This window comes from Enhydra lutris, unplaced genomic scaffold (assembly GCF_002288905.1).
Source record: "Enhydra lutris kenyoni isolate GAN:26980312 unplaced genomic scaffold, ASM228890v2 scaffoldscaffold18, whole genome shotgun sequence".
NCBI classification, from domain to species: Eukaryota; Metazoa; Chordata; class Mammalia; order Carnivora; family Mustelidae; genus Enhydra; species Enhydra lutris.
Window position 1 is genome coordinate 34,316,867 of NW_019154102.1, and position 19,938 is coordinate 34,336,804.

At 37.7% G+C, this 19,938-nt stretch overlaps 1 protein-coding gene across 3 annotated transcripts in view; it reads right to left on the minus strand.

Moving 5' to 3' along the window:
- Window positions 1-19,938, minus strand: part of LOC111147945 (inner membrane mitochondrial protein) — a 42,518-nt gene that overhangs the window by 13,113 nt on the left and 9,467 nt on the right. Inside the window, exons 2-7 of one of the 3 annotated variants that reach the window (XM_022504204.1) lie at window positions 13,181-13,254; window positions 11,954-12,143; window positions 7,394-7,505; window positions 5,553-5,654; window positions 5,095-5,190; window positions 1,616-1,752 (exon numbers count right to left, since the gene is read on the minus strand). In XM_022504204.1, coding sequence (XP_022359912.1) covers window positions 1,616-1,752; window positions 5,095-5,190; window positions 5,553-5,654; window positions 7,394-7,505; window positions 11,954-12,143; window positions 13,181-13,254 — 711 coding nt within the window. Of the gene's footprint in view, window positions 1-1,615; window positions 1,753-5,094; window positions 5,191-5,552; window positions 5,691-7,393; window positions 7,506-11,953; window positions 12,144-13,180; window positions 13,255-19,938 lie in introns of all 3 variants that reach the window. The other 2 variants (XM_022504203.1, XM_022504202.1) reach the window with 2 other exon arrangements.

Genomic DNA, 19,938 nt, shown 5'->3' on the forward strand with positions numbered 1-19,938 from the left:
GGAAATAACCTTTTATGGAGCCTTTCACCAAAGTAATACCATTGATATTTAAAGCTTCTAATCAATGTCCTTCTGAAACATACCAGTCTACTTTTGTTTGAACCCAAGTTCCTGATATCCTACAACTTACACCCTTCCCACACCTGTATAACTGAAATATTAAGTATTCTCTGTGTGGTTTCCACTTTCCTGACTGAACTTTGACTGAAATCTAAATTTTTTTCTTGGACATTGAATAAACCAGAATTTTCTTAAAGTTTTTTTTAAAGGTTCTAATTTCTAGTTGTTTACATCAGAGCTCTAACTTTTCTGTGATGTATGTGCCTAGGACTAAAGCAATGTGAAGCATGTTTAAACTCTGTAAAAAGCCCAGTTACAGTGGCAAAGTAACTTTACTTATCGCACAAGGTATTGATCCCTGAGATTCACATTTCATGTATTTATTTTTATTCTTCAAACAACTTGGTGTCTAAATACATTTTTATACACTGAATAACTGAATGTAATTATTAAAAAATTTATTACGTCCCAATACTACTGTTTTAATTTATTCTCTGATGTGCTCAATGTAAGTTAAATAATCAACATAAGCATTTAAAATAGCTGGTTTGGGGGGCACCCGGGCGGCTCAGTGGGTTAAGCCTCTGCCTTTGGCTCAGGTCATGATCCCAGGGTCCTGGGATCGAGCCCCACACTGGACTCTCTGCTCAGCAGGGAGCCTGCTTCCCCCTCTCCCTCTGCCTGCCTCCTCTCTGCCTACTTGTGCTTTCTCTCTGTGTGTCAAATAAATAAATAATAAAATCTTAAAAAAAAAAAAAAAAAAAGCTGGTTTGGTGGGACCTGGGTGGCTCTGTCAGTTAAGCACCCAACTCTTGATCTCAGCTTACATCTTGATCTCAGGGTCATGAATTGAAGTCCTGTGTCAGGCTCCACACCCAACAAACAAATAAAAATAATAAAACAACTGGTATTTGGAGGTACGTGGGATTTCTGTTTTTTTGTTTTTTGTTTTTTTTTTGAGAAAGAGAGAGTGTGAGAGGCAGGGTGAAGCGGGGGGTGGGGGGACAGGCAGAGGGAGAGGGTGACTCTTAAGCAGGCTGGCTCAATGCCCAGCCCAGAGCCGGATATGGGGCTCCATGCTGGATCTCATGACGCTGAGATCATAACCTGAGCCAAAATCAAGAGAAAATCCCTAACCACCTGAGCCACCCGGGCGTCCCTTGTATTACTTCTTATAACTGTGTGTCAAACTAAAAGTATCTTAAAGTAAAAAGTTTATTTTAAAAAATGATTGGCAAAAAAATTAAAAAATTAAAGAAATTTAAAATGGTCGGCAATTTTAAAGCAAAAAAGAACGAACGACAAAATACTCAAGCACTATTAAGATATGACAGCAAATATGAACTGATTATTGTACCGTATCATTGTTGTGAGATAAAGCACTATATGAAACTCATTAAAAACAACATGCAAAGATCTTTCCTGTCTTGTTTATTTAAAAAAAAAAAAAACACACACAATTACTCTCGATAGTCTGCGCTTAGTGGGAGAAAGCCCATACTAAAAGGAAGAAATCAGTCTTAAATAATATATAGCTATCCATTCTTTCGCTCACCTCCGAATTGTCCATGGCTGCTTTCAAGACGTTGGAGTGTGCATTGACAGCCTGCACCGCGGCGTTCTGAGCGATAATGGCCTGTTGAGTGATGTGAGCGGTTTGACTCAGAGCGTCTTCTAAGCTCCTGGCTACAGCTGAAATACAAAGAACAGTAAAAAACAAATCCCTCCCTGCTAAATAACTTTATTGTAAACTTCCCTGCTTCTCCTACTGAGTCTTCCTTTGCATTTCCTAAAAATGTAAAAAACAAAAACAAAGATTTAGAGAATCATTTCATTTGCAAGTATGGTAAAATGTTAGTAATTAATAAATCTGGTGGACAGACCTGTGGGGGTTCATTATACTATTTTTGCTTTTATATACAACTGAATTTTTTCAAAATAAAAAGTATTTTGGTTTTTTGGTTTGTTTTGTTTTCTCCAAGACAAAAAATTGCTTAAAGAAGGCTAGCATATACTTCAAATGGGAGGAACCAAGTTTAAAGCCCTGTTAGCCCCTTACAGCTACTAGAGGCTATAAATTTAGCATAACCATGAATGAGCACTGTTCAGTTTAAATAATGGTCCCATAGATCCACAGGGAAAAAGAGATGCCCATTTCACCTCAGCATGAAGGGATACTCACAGCAACTTATATCACCAAGATATAAGGAGATAACAGACAAACAAGAGAAAGAAAAGGATAAGGAAACAAGGCACCAAAAAAAACCAGTGGTTTGGAAAGAACAGTGTTTTCTCTAAAAGAAGTTAAGAAACAGCCAGATACCGCGATGCAAGAGGCTACAACCTACTAAAGTCTTATTTCCACATGCTGCTGCAGGAAACAAAAAGAAACCTAATTAAAAATAAATAAATAAAGCAAGGGATGACTCCAGATATAATACTAAAATGGCAAAATGGTCATCTGAAGAAAGAAAGCCAGTGAGAAGACTAATTTATCACATATCAGATAATTTAAAAAGGGAAAATATATTTGGCAGATAAAACAAAAACAGAAGGTGATTCTGAGCAAAAGCAGCATAAGCTAGAGATGAACAAACGGGACCTAGGAACCACCTGCGGTACCTATGCAACAAAGATGAAAAGGAAAGGTGTTGAGAAAATACCACACCATGAATGTGAGACTGAGGTTCACCTGAAGACACACGGGGTATGAAGAGGGATACAACGAAAAAAAGAGGCAGAGAGGGAACGTGCATGAGTTAAGCGGGACAGAGGGAGCCTGGGGGGAGAGCCCCTGCCCCCACACATGAGAGCACAGGTAACAGTAAACCACTTCACAGTGGCCCATAGGCTCAAAGTCTTCTTCAGGTCTATTCACTGTACTTTGATTCTTCTTTCTCCCTCCCTTTCTTTCTTTCTTTTCTTGTTTTGTTTTGGCTATTCAGTTGTAGGAGTTCCATATATATTTTGGGTATTAACCCCTTATCAGACTTAAGGTTTGCAAATGGTCTCTTAAGGTTTGCAAATGGTCTCTTCTATTCTGCATGGTGCCTTTTTGTTTCGTTAGTTGTTTCTTTTGCTATACAAAAGCTTTTTTAGTTTGATGTGGTTCCACTTGTTGATTTCGGGTTTTGTTTTTTTTTTAAGATTTTATATTTGAGAAAGAGTGAGAAAGAGACAGAGAGAACACAAGCACGGGATAGGGGTAGGGGGAGAAGAAGACTCCCTGCAGACCAGGGAGTCTGATGTGGGACTCAGTATCATGACCTGAGCGGAAGGCAGACACTTAACCAACTGAGCCACCAAGGCTGCCCCTGGTGTTTTGATTCTCAATAAGAATTACAAACACAGGGACGCCTGGGTGGCTCAGTGGGTTAAGCCTCTGCCTTCGGCTCAGGTCATGATACCAGAGTCCTGGGATAGAGCCCCGTGTCGGGCTCTCTGCTCAGTGGGGAGCCTGCTTCCTCCTCTCTTTCTGACTGTTTCTTTGCCTACTTGTGATTTCTCTCTGTCAAATAAATAAATAAAATCTTAAAAAAAAAAGAGAGAGAGAGAGAGATTTAAGAATTACAAACACACACATTTTAAAAGTAAAGCCTGAGAGAAAATGAAGAGGTGATAGAAAAAATTCTTAAAATTTTCACTTTGCCCAAAATGAAAGATAAGAACTGGATCAAAAAAAAAAGGCGGGGGGGCATTACGAAACAGCAGACATCACCATCTTAAATGTACAACTTCAGGGCATCTATATTATAAAAGGTGAAAAGTGAAAAATAAAAACATGAATAAAAAATTGATTTGCTATAGAAGAGAATTCAGGAAAAAATATAGAAATGAAGTAGGAAAAAATATAGAAATACTTCACTTATTTAGAAGTCTTTATTCAACATTCCCAATTATTTGTAACCATGGCCAAGAACTTAGAAGAACACAAAATTATCCAAAAAAAAAAAAAAAAAATCCAAGTAGTCAAACTTAAAGCCCCGCAGCACCTATGCTCCTGTCCCTTCTACTCTTTGCACAATTCCAACAAACCTGCCTCCTGAGAGTAGGGCAGAACCAAAGCATCAGAAATAAAGAGGAACCACTCAAGACAGACAGACAAGCAGAAATAAGACATGAGGAGAAGCAATCAAGAACTATAAAGAGAGGCACCTACGTGGCTCAGTGAGTTAAAGCCTCTGCCTTCCACTCAGGTTATGATCCCAGGGTCCTGGAATCAAGCCCCACGTCGGGCTCTCTGCTCAGGGGGCAGCCTGCTTCCTCCTCTCTCTCTGCCTGCCTCTCTACCTACTTGTGATCTCTGTCAAATAAATAAATAAAATCTTTGAAAAAAAAAAAAAAAGAACTGCCATAAGACCTTAAAATAAACACCTCTCAGTCCAGCAAAAAGCTACATATCCCCTACTTCCACAGACATCATTATACTGCCCAGTATAATAAATGATGCGCCCTATACCTTGTTTAAGACAAGAAAAAGACATTTTTAGATATATCTCTTTTAAAACCCATCAAAAAGTTTAACATAAAATCAAAACTTAAAAGGGAATATGCTTCCGTTAGCTGGAAACCAGCCATGTGTAGAACATTTCACCTCCCACCACTGTCAGATAAGAGGGCTATTAGACAGAGTCCAAAGTCTGGTAATAAACCACAGCAGGCGCCATTTTGACCTGTACAAATAAATTTATGAGTTAAACAATTAAAAGGCTTTCAGGGAAGTTGCCAGAACATAAACAACTTCTGTTCCACAGAACACTAAGAATCTTTAGCACGAACCCTAATAAACATAAATGGATTAAGTACAAGTATTATTTGAAATTTTCTCCAACTATACACTAAGAACAGCCTTTGTTACCCAGGTAAAACGAGGTTAAATGGAAAGAATACAAATGATGAAATAAAGGTGGTACACAGACAAATGCCACTAAAGAAACCAAACTAGCTGATGGATCAGAAACGTGTGCTGATGGCTGAAGACAGCAACTGATGGAGATGACGCAAAGTGCTTAAGAAGCCGTCTGGTTTACATACACTCAATCTTAACTTGTTCTTGCTTTTCCTGCTGTGCAAGGCGAGCTGCAACTTCTTCGGGTGGTCGCTCCCGTACAGAAGTTGAGGATGCTTCCTCTTGCAGCAAAAGTAAATAAGAGGAAATCAAATTTCAGCACAGAATTTCAATAGCTCAGAGGGAAATAAAAACACCATCGTTTGTACTTGCCAGTTCTATCAACTGAAGGCATTTTTGTCATTAGGATTCTAAAACCACATCACCAGTCAATGATTCCAACATGAAGAAATAAGGGATCAGCTCTTAAACCTCTTGCTTTCAGAGATTTATTCAGACTCTAAAGTTTAAAAAAATTCCCTAAGCCAGTCTGCAAATAAAACCAGTATTAAGTGGATACGTACATACTGTCTGGAGGTTGCCTAGGCATTAAATAGTTCTGATGGACAAATCATTTACGAAACCACAAATATAAATAAACTACCTGAAGCTGCAGGCTTGGGCTGCCCTTCACCAATTCCAGGGTGCTCGGTTTTTATAGATTCCTCATGCTGAACCGCAGGGGCTGGGACTGATGGTGTATCACCTGCTGCAGAAATAATTTGAGCTGCCTCTGTAGGTCCTACAAATATATGTTACTCATGGTATTTGTAATCTCCTGGGTTAACACAGAAGAACACAGGAATCTACTATAACTAGCAGCCACTACACATGTGCCTCCTTACAGACACAAACGCAGGTACTGTCACTACTCAAACATGCAAGGAGACTGCGGCCCAGTCCCCCAGAGACACAAACCCACACAAGATGGACAAGGGGGGAAATGCACAAGAGATCCCACTTGCATTTTAAGCACCATGGTTCTCAGGCAGGGCTTCTAGTAATATACTAAATGGTATTAAATATTAACATATGAGAAGTGGCCAGAAGATTTACATAACATGCAAAAGTAGTAACAAAGGAAAAACAGACCTGTAATGAAGAAGGTAAACAAAACAAAGTAATCGAAAGATATGTTTTAACTGCTTTGAACAGTGCAGAGATGATAGAAGAGGTGTGAGCAAGAACAGTATGACAGTTTTAAACACAAAAGAAGAAAGGAAGGCTGGAAAAAATCAAGAGCTTATAAACAAGTGCTGGAAAAGAACATAATTAATTCGAGAGGTAAAATAGAGGAGAGAAAAAAAGAGGAACATAACAGAGAAAAAAAATTAAATAAACTGAAAGTCCCATTTAAGAGATGAAGCTGGATTACTGCAAGGCCTATTACCTGGTCTCCCTGCTCTGCTCTGCAATAGCCACTCATCTTATTAAAATAAAAATCAGGTATCAATCCCTTGGCTCAGAACCCTCCTAACACCTTCCCATCTCACTCAGAATATGAAGCAAAATGCTTATAACGGCCTCCAAAGCCTGCTGCAATAGGCTTCCTGCTTCCTCCTGACCTCATTTTCTACTGTTCTTCCACCCCTGTTTCATGTGCTCCTTACTAGTTAAATATACTAGGCCTTAGCACGAGCTAATCCCTCTGCTTGGGATGCTTTTCTCCCACCAGCCTTGTAGACCTGCCTTAATCCCTCATCGCTTTCTAGTTTTTGCTCAGATGACACCTTTCAGATGATACTTTCCTTACCCCCTCTGTTTTAAATTGCAATATTCCCCCCCAACACATCACTTCTGACATCCTACATATATTACATATTATTTATGTATGATCTTCCTCCCCTTATCCCACTAAGAAATATTTGCAGAGTATGTGCTTGTTTTTACTATTTTATTCATTGCTATAGCCCCAGTGCCTAGAATGTGCCTACTATGTTTGGCACATAGTAGACAATCAATGAATATTTGCTGAATGAAAGAAAGTCAAGAGGTTTAATCAAGGACAGAAGTGACTAAGGAGAAACACAGAAGTTGAAATGTTTACTGAGCAGGTTAGAGTTAGGTAAGTGTCATAAATTGGGACAGAATTACTGGCAAATCATGAATTGGGGGAAAAAATTCCCCAGACCACAGCTAGATCACTGAGAAGAGAAGAGAAAAGCTAGGAGTCAGGGGAAAAATATAAAGAAAAAGTGTTGGAGGCAAGACAATTCTTGCCATTATCTTCACTGAATAGCTATTCACAATAAAGTCCAACTCCATATCCCACTCGACTCCTAAAATGAGTGTCAAATGATAGGTGTAAACACTCCTTCCCTGCTAAGAACTAGGGACCAGAGGATGCTTCCTGAGGTAGGGGCCCCCTCTTGACCCTGGGTACAAATTCATTAAAACAATCTATTTATCTATAATTTTAAAAAAACTGATTCTAAGTATAGGTACCTGTTGTTAAAGCTGGAGTGTCTCCCTTTTGTTTTTGGAGTTGTGAGGCAGGCTGTTTAGCTTCTTTCATTACCTCTGATACACTGGAGATTTTTAGTGGACCAGATTGAATCTTGGAAATAAAAAGCACATAACATTTCAGATATAATACTGTTGGTTTTTTTTTAAAGGCAGCACAGAAGAACTTGTATTATTTCAAAAGTCAAGTACCTCAGGCTTTTCATATAAAGTTAACACTTCAGAGTATTACATATTTTATTAATCACAGTAAGGTAAGGTAAGTCTTCATTTTAGAAAAATGCAACCCAAAAACTTCATGCCAAATGACTGGCCCAATTTTCATAGTACCAAAGGCTTCTCTTAGGGCAACTAATAAAGTATATGTTGCAGAGCCTTCCCTTTAAACACCATTTCTTCTATATATACAACATTGAGAGCACCATTTCCATCTGCTTCTTAAATCCAATTTTGTTGCCTTGTGTATATATTCAGTTAGAAACAAATAATTTTCAGAGGCTCTGAGTAAAACCAAATGTTAGGTTTCCTTAATCTCCCAGATTCCTGCAACTGTACACTGAAAAACAGGATCCTTTTGTAATGCCTGATTTTCTCTTTCTCAGTTACCACCTGCCTCAAGTTTAAGACCCTGTTCATTAAAGGACTGCCGTTATAATGTGCTGGCAAAAATTACTAAGTAACAGAAATATTTTCATTTACCACCTGTGATGTGCCATTTTTTTGCCAGAACTTGGTAATGGGATTCAGATATCTCAAAGACTACTCAAATATAAGAGCAATAATTTTGAACTTTGTCACTATCGGAAATTAGAAACACGTGCATTTTCTTTTAGTGAAATTTTATCATTTAAATCATGAAATACATGCTTCTTATAACAAGCAAAATAATATCAAGACATATTAATGGTTTTATTTTGCTTCTTTACTGCTTTTTTCCCTTCCAGAACTCAGAAGGTAGCCACTGCCAATAGCCTGAAATCTATCCTTCCATCCCTGAGTATAAGCTCAGGTATATACACATATATAACTTTTCATTTTTTTAAACAAAACAAAATAGGGTTGGTTATATTATACAAACTACCACGTAACTCAGTTCTTGGTTTTATTTTCATTTAATAATCTATCATGGACATTCTCTTCCAGATCAAGAAATGATTTTTAGTTCCATAATATTCTAATTATATATCTTAATGTATCTGCAAACCCCAAAATTTTACCAATTACTCTCCTATTTTTGGAAAACAAGCTTGTTTCCTGCTTTTTTCATTGTTAAACATCTTTGTCCAGGGTGCCTGGGTGACTCAGTCCATTAAGCATCTGCCTTCGGCTCAGGTCATGATCCCAGGGGCTTGGGACGGAGTCCCTCATCCAGCTCCTTGCTCAGCCAGGAGCCTGTATCTCCCTCTACCTGCCATTCCCCCTACTTGTGCATGCATGCTCTCCCGCTCTGACAAATAAATAAATAAAATCTTAAAAAAAAAAATCCTTATCCATGCAACTAGAAAGCACTGCAGTGGTATCTGTAGCATAGTCTGCCAAAAGCAGAAGTGCTAGGTCAAAGAGGTTATATATTTTTAGCAGCTACTAACAGATCGCTTTCACATAAGGTTCTAGCAACTGACACTCTCCCAATAAATGTGTGTGTTATGTGTGTCTGTGTATAAATAAGACCTATTTCCAGACTAAGTTTTTCTGTTCTAATTTCTAATCCTGTGTTAAAACCTTACTGTTCTATTAAAGTATGATTATAACAAAGTCAATTACCTGGAAAAAAAGTGTCCTCTGACTCCTCCCTAACCCAACACTGTTTTGAAATGTGCTTGGCTAGTTTAGTACATTATTTATCCTTTCATATGAATTTAAAAATCATCTTATCTGATTCCTCAATCTCTAAAAAAAAATCCATTAGAATTCTTATTAGGTGTATGTGTATATGGTATGGGTGTGGGGGGTGTGTGTGTCAGTGTCTGTGTATACAAATGTCATTTCTGTCAAATATATACAAATTTAAGGGAAATTTAAGAGAAATGCATATATTTGAGAAAAATTACATTTTTATGATATTAACTCCTATCCATAACATAGTATTTGTCTCTGTTTAGGCAAGTCTTATTCCATGTCCATCAAAAAGATTTTAAGTTTATCATCTATCAGTATTTATTATCTGTGCATAAATAATCATGTTGGCTCCAAAACGATTATCATGAAATAAAATGCAGTTTCTAAAAGCAACAAGCTGGTAACAATGCACAAGAGCAGAGAATGAATAAATGGTAAAAATTAAAAAACAAAAACACTAACTGCTACTGTAATCCAGAGATGAGAAAATACACTTTGGTGTATGTAGTGAAGGATGTAGGTCTTGAAGCAAACATTAGTAGGCAAAAGAAAAGAAGCTGCTCTGGGTACGAGCCCACAAAGGGAAAAGTTGTGCAAGTTGAAGCGATCTTTGATTAGCTCTCTGCTTTAACACAGGCCCTCGAAACAGTGTCTGGTATATAGTAATCAACTTGACTGACATTTGCTGAATAAATGAATGGAAAGCACAAGGCATATTTATAAAGTAAACTGACACGAAGCTAAGGATTTAGGTGCAGGACCATGTAGAGATAAGGCTGGAAAGGTAAACAAAGAGCCAGACTGCCAAGCTGTGTTAAATGTCAACTTATAAACCAGCAAAAACCATAAACTACAGAATAAAGTAACAAACAGCTAGCTCCTAGGCTAAGCTTTAACCACCCCTGGCTTTACTCTCTTCATGCAGAACATGAAACAATGTCTAAAGTCTCTGTGGTCGGTCTTTCAAATAATAATATATAAAAATCAATGATTTTTAGTGGTATCATGAAAATATCATAAAAATGTGATAGCACTTATTTTAGAAGATTCTCTGGTATTGATATGAGGATAGCCTAGATTATGGTAGAAGAAGAGATCTTAGGGGTGGAGACTGGGAGGAAAGTCTTGGTGGGGGCAGGAAGAAACAAGTCTAGTTTGGATACAAAGTGATAGAGGTCAGAAATGGGATGACAGTTGTAATGCAAGAAAAAAATAGGGGCGCCTGGGTGGCTCAGTGAGTTAAAGCCTTTGCCTCCGGCTCAGATCATGATCCCAGGGTCCTGGGATTGAGCCCTGCATCAGGCTCTCTGCTCAGCAGGGAGCCTGCTTCCCCCATCCCTGCACGCGTCTCTCTGCCTACTTGTAACCTCTGTCTGTCAAATAAATAAATAAAATCTTAAAAAAAAAAAATAAACATCAGAGATTAAACAAGATATGGTTGCTAACGAAATATAGGCAACTAGGAAGGTGAATCTAAGAATTCTAACCTAACTATGCGACAGCATGATACTATCTGTAACACAAAAAGAGCAAATCAGAAGAGTGTAACTTTTGAGGTGGTACAGTATGGACCTGCCAAGTAATCCAAGCGGAAATGTTCAACAGGATAGCTGAAGTAGAATGAGAAAAGGCCATGACTCTGAGAGAGAGAAATAGGTAATCTACAAAGAATGACACATGAAGTCAGGTCAAGCAAGAAAAGAACACTACTCTCAACTGTCAGCTTTACTCCATGCTCCTACAATTGTTCTCAGCTATGTCTCCTGGGTCATGCAGGCTAAAACAGACCCAAGATTTTAGAATGAATCCACAGAATTCTGTTCCTTGACTACTGAAGCTACAAAATGGTCTCTCTTGGCCAGCACAGACAGTGTAAAGTTCATATGGAAGAAAAAATGATGTGGAAGACTATTGTGAAAAAGCATGACAGAGTAAGGGGAAGGTGTCACAGGACACTTGCTTTTCTAAGTATTAAGGCTGTTATAGGACTCACCTCTAGACTATGCTAGCTACTAGAGAAAAGAAGTCCACCCAATTTTTAAGAAAGTACTGATGAGCCATGTCCAGCCTCACAGCATAAAGAAATACCCAAGACCAAATCAGCAAAAATCCATGATCTCCTCTGAAAATTTTTTTTCAAGGGGTTTGTTTGAATGAACAATTATTTAGGATGTTTAAAAAAATTTTAGGCCTGGGGGGCGGGGGTAGGTTCAAACTCTGAATATGTACAACATTCCAGAAATATCAGAAGATATTTCCGTCAACCCGATCAGTAAGTAGCTGAAAATTCTGTGACTCTTGTTTTGTGGTCTAGAAAAAGTCACTAACTGTAACGCCTTGGATTCTGTGTCATGACCATTCTATGTTTACGTTTTTAGTGCTGTAAGTCAGAACCTGAGAGCTGCAACAGTGTAAGCTGCCACAACCATCCTCCATCCACAGGACAGCCACAGTTACCTCTGCCCAAGCAGCCTCTTCCATTTACCCTCATGTGCCATGCAATCATTCTATGTAGTGGGTAGTAAATGAGAACACTTAACTTGGAAGGGATGAAAATCCAACTCTACAAATTAATGTTAAAGGAAACTAGTAAACACATATCTGGCCAAGTTCTACTGAATTATAAAATGTTTTCAAGATGAAAACAACCTGCTTTTACTAGAATTCCATAGGATAAACTGAAATATTGTTTAAAACTCTTACCGGCTTCTTTGGCAATGGAACAGGATAAGGTGGGGAACCAAGAACCATCTCAAAGAGTTTATCTGAGTAAGGTATGGTTTTCTCTACACTTTCCCGGAAATGGGAATCCCATTTAGCATACAGGATAGTGCCACCAATACCTCCACCAACAAATAAAAGGCCAGCACCAGCAATTTTGCCTGGAGACAACCTAAGTGAAAGAAATAGGAAACACATTCATACTTCTTGCCTCTCCCAAACCTACTTCCTTAGACCAATGTAAGAATCTCAAAGACCCCTAAACTCTACCCCTCTACTGCTGACTCAGATGACAGCAGCCAAGTTTATTACTACAGCTGCACATCACCTTCCCTTCATTTGCTTTAATACAGGTCTGCAACAGAAAACAACATTTATTTACGGATAACTAGATTTTTTTAAGTACAGTAATATCTAGAATAGGAAGAATGAAGTCATCTACCTTGTAACAGTTAAAATTCAAGATGTTCCCAATCATGAGATTTCCCTTGAATCCAAAAAAAGAAGCATCACTTTATTTTAATTAAAATATAACGTATTATTTGCTTCAAGGGTACAAGTCTGTGAATCATCAGGCTTACACACTTCACAGCACTCACCAGAGCACATACCCTCCCCAATGTCCATAACCCAACTGCCCTATCCCTACCCCCTCACCCCCCAGCAACCCTCAGTTTGCTTCCAGAGATTAAGAGTCTCTTATGGTTTGTCTCCCTCCCGATCCCATCTTGTTTCATTTCTCCTTTCCTACCCCCCAAACCTCCCACCCTGCCTCTCAAATTCCTCATTTCAATCACTAACTTTTAAAGCTCCTCACCCCTTAATAAAACATTTCTGTAAATAAAACAAAATAAACCCTTTACAAAAGAAAGACAATAAAAATATCATATAAAACAAATACTTTTAAAATTACAATATGCTGAGCTCTAGATATAAATCTATTAGCCACAGAACGGAAGACAGCACATGAGGGAGGGAGGTTGTCTACCTTGTATGCCATCTAACTACAAAAGAACCAAAAGGAGCATCATAACGGATTTTCACCTACAAATAAATAATGCTCCAAATATTAGAGCAAAGCTCCAGTGTTTGTACCCCTTAACAAAAAAAAGATTTTAAACAGCTATTCCCACACTCATGGAAAACAGATACACAAATGTCTCTTTACACACAGTTAAAAGCCCATTTACAGGGAGACACACCACATACCTAGAACCGCCTGAAGTAGAATATCTACGGCACGGTCGTAATGGACGGAGGACAAACTTCCCACAGAGACAACTCTAGAGAGGAAGGAGAAAACATCACAACCAATGGAGAAGGAATCTGGAAAGCTTTTAGGATTGTAACTCAGGTATAATATTTTTATTACACATGTCTCTGTTAAACAAAAAATTATTTTCAGAAATCAATTTACCATGGAACATTCTTATAGGCGCTTAACAATGACGCTTCCAGTACCCCAAGGCTCATATAAGATTATTTTTAAGATTAAAAAAATGATTATCAGATTATGATCAATTAGCACTTTAAAGTGTTATGTACACTAATTATTTCTTGGATATGACTGGAATTTGCCATATGCTTTTTTAATTGGCAAGAAAAAAATAAAACAAAACTATAAAATATCTATTTTTACTTGGTAAGCTTAATTTAGAGATCTGAAAAATCACCCACAGGAAACATTGCATTGTAGGATGTGTATAAATCCACTCGGGAGAGATCCAATCTTAGCTTAATTTATCTAGAAAACCAAATTTCCCATCTGTAAGATAACTATGGGACCAGCCAGTCATTTCCTAGCAGCAGTCATTTAAATCTAAAAGTTCATCTTGGGGAGCACCTGGGTGGCTCAGTCAGTTAAGCGGCTGTCTTCAGCTCAGGTCATGATCTCAGGGTCGTGGGACAAAATCTTAAAAATAAATAAATAAATAAAAGTTAATCTTGGTTTGCCTTAAACTAAAAGTCAAAACTTTTTAAAAAAGATTTTGTTTATGTGAAAGAGACAGAGACAGAGCATGAGCTGGGGGGCGCAGAGGGTTGGGGGAGGCAGAGGCAGAGGGAGAAGCAGACCCCTTGCTGAGAAGGGAACCTGGAATGGATCCTAGGATCCTGAGATCATGACCGGAACTGAAGTCAGACATTTAACTGATCGAGCCACTCAGATACCCCAAAAGTCAAAATTTTTAAGACAAAAATTTTAACATTATAAATGCTTGAATAAATACTTACCTCCATATAACTAGTCCATTTACTCAAAAGCAAATAATCAAACCAATACTTTGAAATTTGTAATCAAAGTAAAGCACATAAATGCAAATGTTTCTTAACAGGATGTGAATCCCTTAAATGAAACAAATGAACACCTACAGAAATACTACGGTGGAAGGTTTTGATAAACTTAAAGTCATTCACAGCAATCGATCTGAAATTTCAAATTTATCCCACCAATATCATCTTTCTTCATACCAACTAGAAAATCAAACTGCAACAAGACAAGAGGGGAAAAAAATGCATTCTCTGGGTTCCCTGATGAAACTGCATTCAAAGAATATCAGAAAAACACAAATTTCCTTTTAGGAATAATTTTAAAGAAACTTAATCATAGGATCAAAGGCCACATAAAATTACTCTAGAATTAATTACATTTGCAATTTATGCCTAAAGGTAAACATTAATACCAACACATTTAGGAAAAAAAAACATAAGTTAGATGTTTTACAACACATAAAGAAGTTACAGTTGGTATTTTAAAAGCATTTTGATTATTATGTGTAGAATTCTCAACATCTTCCAACTGTATTTAACAGAAAAGCATGTCTTCCTACTGTTCTGTAAAGTTGGTTATAGGACATTTTAAACAGAACTGCAACTACTTTTGTAAGTCAACATCTCCATCTTGTTGACTTAGAAATTATTAGGTAACCATTAAAGTTGTATTTAAGATTCCATACTTTCAGAGGTACAAAGAAGTATTCAAGTCAAAAATTAAGGGGCGCCTGGGTGGCTCAGTGGGTTAAGGCCTCTGCCTTCGGCTCAGGTCATGATCCCAGGGTCCTGGGATCGAGCCCCATATCAGGCTCTCTGTTCGGCAGGGAGCCTGCTTCCCCCCGCCACCCCCCGCCTGCCTCTCTGCCTACTTGTGATCTCTGTCAAATAAATAAATATAATAATAAAAAAAGATTAAGACACAGTTCACAGTGGATAACTGCTAACTGGAACATCAAGCAGCAAACATTAATAGTGGAAAACTGAACCTGGGAAGTACAAAACCATATTAATGCTATAACTCAAAAATACTTTATTTCACATCAGTATTTATTTTTTAACCTGTTTCTTTTTCCATCTTCTACTTTGCTTTATCTTGACCCTCATCCCTCCCTTGAAAAAATATATCTGATGTGACTATTAAGTTTATAGTTCCTAGTACGAAGAAAATTAAAACATAAAATTTAAAATCAAAATTCAAAAGATTTAGTTGCATATAGTGGTCTCCCTCACAACTTCTGTCCCTCAGACACTCAGATCCCCTCCTCTCCATAAGCAACTAATGCTATCAGTTTCTTGTATATCCAGAGATATTTTGTGAGAGAATTCCCAAAACTCCCCTTAACACGAATACCATAACATACACCCAGTTCTGAAGTTCATTCAACAATATGTATTTGTGATCCTTCTGTATCAGTAAATGAACTCTTCCTAGAGGGTTTTACGGAGATTCATTATTCCACTGTATGGATGTTATTTAATGTACTTAACCAGCCCCCTTTTGATGGACAGTGAGGTTCAGTCTAAATTCTTGTTATAATAAGTAATGCTGACTGGGAAATATACATCATTTCAGGTTAATTCTTAAAGTAAAATTTGCAATTTTGATAAATATTGCCCAAGTAGTCAAAAAGTCTGCTAGTAATGTATATTTTCTCACAGCCTGCCAAACACGTTCAGTACAGTCTTAATCACAATCTCCTTTATTATGACTCAGTATCTTTTCATGTATTTATGATGTTATTTCCCTTTCTATGAATGATTAGACGGTATCCTTTGACCACTTTCATTATTTACTTTTATATTTATTATTGCTGTTCATATAAACTCTTTTTCTAAAATAAAACAAAGGGTTGCCTGCGTGGCCCAGTCAGATAAGTGTCTGCCTTCAGCTCAGACATAATCCCAGGGTGCTGGGATCGATTTCCAATCAGGCTCCTTGCTCAGCAGGAAGCCTGCTTTTCCCTCTGCTGTTGCTCCCCCTGCTTGTACGCACACACACTCACTCTCTCTGGTAATTAATAAAATAAAACTGTTTAGTGAATGTTTCCCTACAACCAGTTTCATTTTTTTTTTTTTTTAAGATTTTATTTATTTGGCAGACAGAGATCACAAGTAGGCAGAGAGGCAGGCAGAGAGAGAGGAGGAAGCCGGCTCCCTGCTGAGCAGAGAGGCCGATATGGGGCTCGATCCCAGGACCCTGGGATCATGACCTGAGCCGAAGGCAGGGGCTTTAACCCACTGAGCCACCCAGGCGCCCCTACTTTTTTTTTGAGTATAGGTGACACACAATGTTACATTAGTTTCACACATACAACACAGTGATTCAACAGCTCTGTGCTGTGTTATGCTATGCTCACCCCAAGTGCAGCTACAATCTGTCATATGATGCTATTACAATATCAATGACTATGCTCCCTATACTGTACTTTTTATTCCTGTGTATTCATTCCATAAATGGAAGCCTGTATCTCCCACTCCCCTTCACCCACTTTGCACTTCCCCCTCCTCCTGCCTTCTCTGTATTTATAGGTCTGACTCTGCTGTTTACTCATTTGTTTTTAAGATTCCACACACCAGTGAAATCATATGGTATTTGTCTTTCTCCGTTTTGACCACTTTTTTTTTTTTTTTAAGATTATTTATTTATTTATTTGACAGAGAGAGAGAGAGAGATCACATGTAGGCAGAGAGGCAGGCAGAGAGAGAGGAGGAAGCAGGCTCCCCGCTGAGCAGAAAGCCCGATGCGATGCGGGGCCCTATCCCAGGACCCTGAGATCAAGGCAGAGGCTTAACCCACTGAGCTACCCAGGTGCCCCTTGACCACTTATAAGTAAGACTGATCTTTTTCATATTCTTTTCTCTTTATACATGAAGAGAAATTAGCCATGTGTCTGCTAATAACTAATGTTTTTTATCCAGTTTGTGACCTGCTTTTTCTTTGTTTATGGTAGTTCATACCATGCAAAAAATTACTTTTATGTAGTCAAAACTGTCAATATTATATGGCTTCTGGGTTTTCTCATATTCTTAGAAAGCCACTCTCAGATTAAAAAATAATTCTTCTATGTTTCCTCTACTATCACAGTTTCATTTTTTAAATATCTTTTTTTTTTTTTAAGATTTTGTTTATTTACTTGACAGAGCACAAGTAGGCAGAGTGGCAGGCAGAGGGAGAGGGAGAGGGAGAAGCAGGCTCTCCAATGAGCAGGGAGCCTGATGCGGGGTGTGATCCCAGAACCCTGGGATCATGACCCAAGCCAAGACAGCCGCTTAACTGACTGAGCCACCCAGGTACCCCCATATAAATCTTTGAAATTAGTGTAAGGTATTTAAAATTTTTTTCATTTTTAATTTATTTTTTATTTTATTTTGATTTTTTTTTATTTTTTACTTTTTTCCCCAAATCTCTATTCAGTTGTCCCTAAATCATAGACTGAACAATCAATTTTTTCCAATTTTTTCCGACTTGAAATGCCACCTTTAAAATATACCAAATGCCTTGATGCATTTAGATTTCCTATTTTGTTCCACTGATCTGCACAAATACTACAGTGTTTTAACCACTGCATCTTAGAATTAGCTTTTACTCTGGTAGGACTTGTCCTCTCTTTGAGTACTATTATTTTTTCAGAATTTTCCTGGCTAGTTTTTTTTTTCTTGTGAAAGCTGAGCTATCAAAATGCTTTCAATTAAACAACACACCATGAATTATAAGACGCACTCTAGGGGCATCTGGGTGCCTCAGTCAGTTAAGTATCTGCCTTTGGCTCAGGTCATGATCTCAGGGTCCTGGGACGGAGACTGGAGTAAGGCCCTTCTCCCAATGGCCCCACCCACCCCATGCTTGTTCTCCTACTCTCTTTGAAATAAATAAAATCTTAAAAAAAAAAAAAAAAGATGCTTTCTGATTTAAGAAGGGATAAAACATGAAAAAAAAGTTATCTTTCATGGCCAAAAACTGACAGAAGTAGTTTCCTACTTCTGTATGAGAAAAAAGTAGAAATGAAGATTGTAGCATAACTCAAATTTATAGGGTTTTTTCCTAAACCAGTGGCTCTTGATTTAAAAAAATTTAAATATCCTCATTAGCCTACTCTTATGTTCTATGTAGCATTTAATATCCTAAGTAGTTTTAAAAGTCAGAAAATTTATGGGTTTTTATGGTTTTATCACCCAAATATGAGTCCCTACTATAGTGTAGTTTTACCTATTAAAAAAAGAAAAGATAAAAAAAAAAAAAGAAAAAGAAAAGATATCTTCTAGGTCTCTTTTAATCTACAGGTTTTCCCTCCAATAATTAATTTGTTGAAGAACCGGGATTGCTTGTTCTATAGAATTTCCCAGACTAGATTTTGTTTAAGGTACAATTTAACATGATCCTGTCTTCTGTATTTCCTGCAAACCAGAGGTAGATCCTGACACCTGCTTAAACTCAGGTTTATTCTCTCTGGTAAAACTTTAGTTGGTGCTGTGTTCTCTCACCAGAAGGCACAGTTTCTGGTTAGCTCTCTTTTTATGATGTTACCAACTGCATTGATGTAACAATGTCTAGATCCATTAATTTACTGGAAGTTTTAGAAGACAGTAATTCTATTGTTTTTCATTTATTATTTGACATATCTTATAAAAAGACCCTTCCCCTCATCTACAATTTGGTTACCCAAAATATAGGTCATACAGGAAAGGCAGGATAAATCCGTTACCCTTTTATCCACTTATCCTCTGATAATGACCAATTGTGGATTTTTTTCATTTATTAATTGTGACAAATTGTATTTCCTAAAAATTGTTACATTTCCCATCCCACCTGGTTTTCCAGAACCTTGCCATTTTCCCCAGAACCTTGCAACTGCATTAGACCTCAAGAACCTCCTGACAGAACCCAGAAATCCTTATACCTAAGAGATAATCTGTTTAGGTTATTTATATAATAAATGTTTTCATTTATATAATTTTTACCTATATGATAAATGCTATTACTATAAAATAACAAGTAACAATGCTGTTATTTAATACCACTAAGTTTGGGGTGATCTGTTATACAGTTACAACCGAACAGATAACTTGTACCTAGAGTAAGGGGTTTCCACAATAAAACATAAAGCACATGGGGTAGAGGGTGAAAGTTGGAAAGGCCTTGAAGAGACTTCACAGAAGCCTCACGTCATCCACGGAGAGTGTTGGTTAAGGGCTTCAGTAAGAAAAATGTTTTTGGAAACCTAGAGGAAAAAGGGATCCTTGTTATACAGTGTCAGCAGTTTGTCAAAATTGTCACCGTCGTACCAGGTAACACGGAAAATAGAAAATCAGAAGTTGTACCTAATGGACTGATGGATTTAGCTAAACAGAATTCCAAGCAGAATGCTCAAAGTGCCAACTAGTTTCTTTGAGCAGGGTATAAGGGTAAAAATGAGCTTCAAAACAAACATACAAACCAACCAACCAACCAAAAGACCTGTCTAGTTTTCAAGTACAATTTAAAGGAAATATTAAGAAGCCAGGACTTTATAGGCTCAAAAATAAAAACTTTCTCTCATTCTCAACCTCTCCAGTTGGCAAAAATCCTTTAAGACCTCAAAGTTCTGAGGCGCTCCCTACAGAATCTTTTCACACAGAGAAAAGGCCCCTTTGGGATCCTAACAGTGTACCCCCCGTAGTCTTTTTGTTAAACAGTAGGGCTACTGAGAATCTTTTTT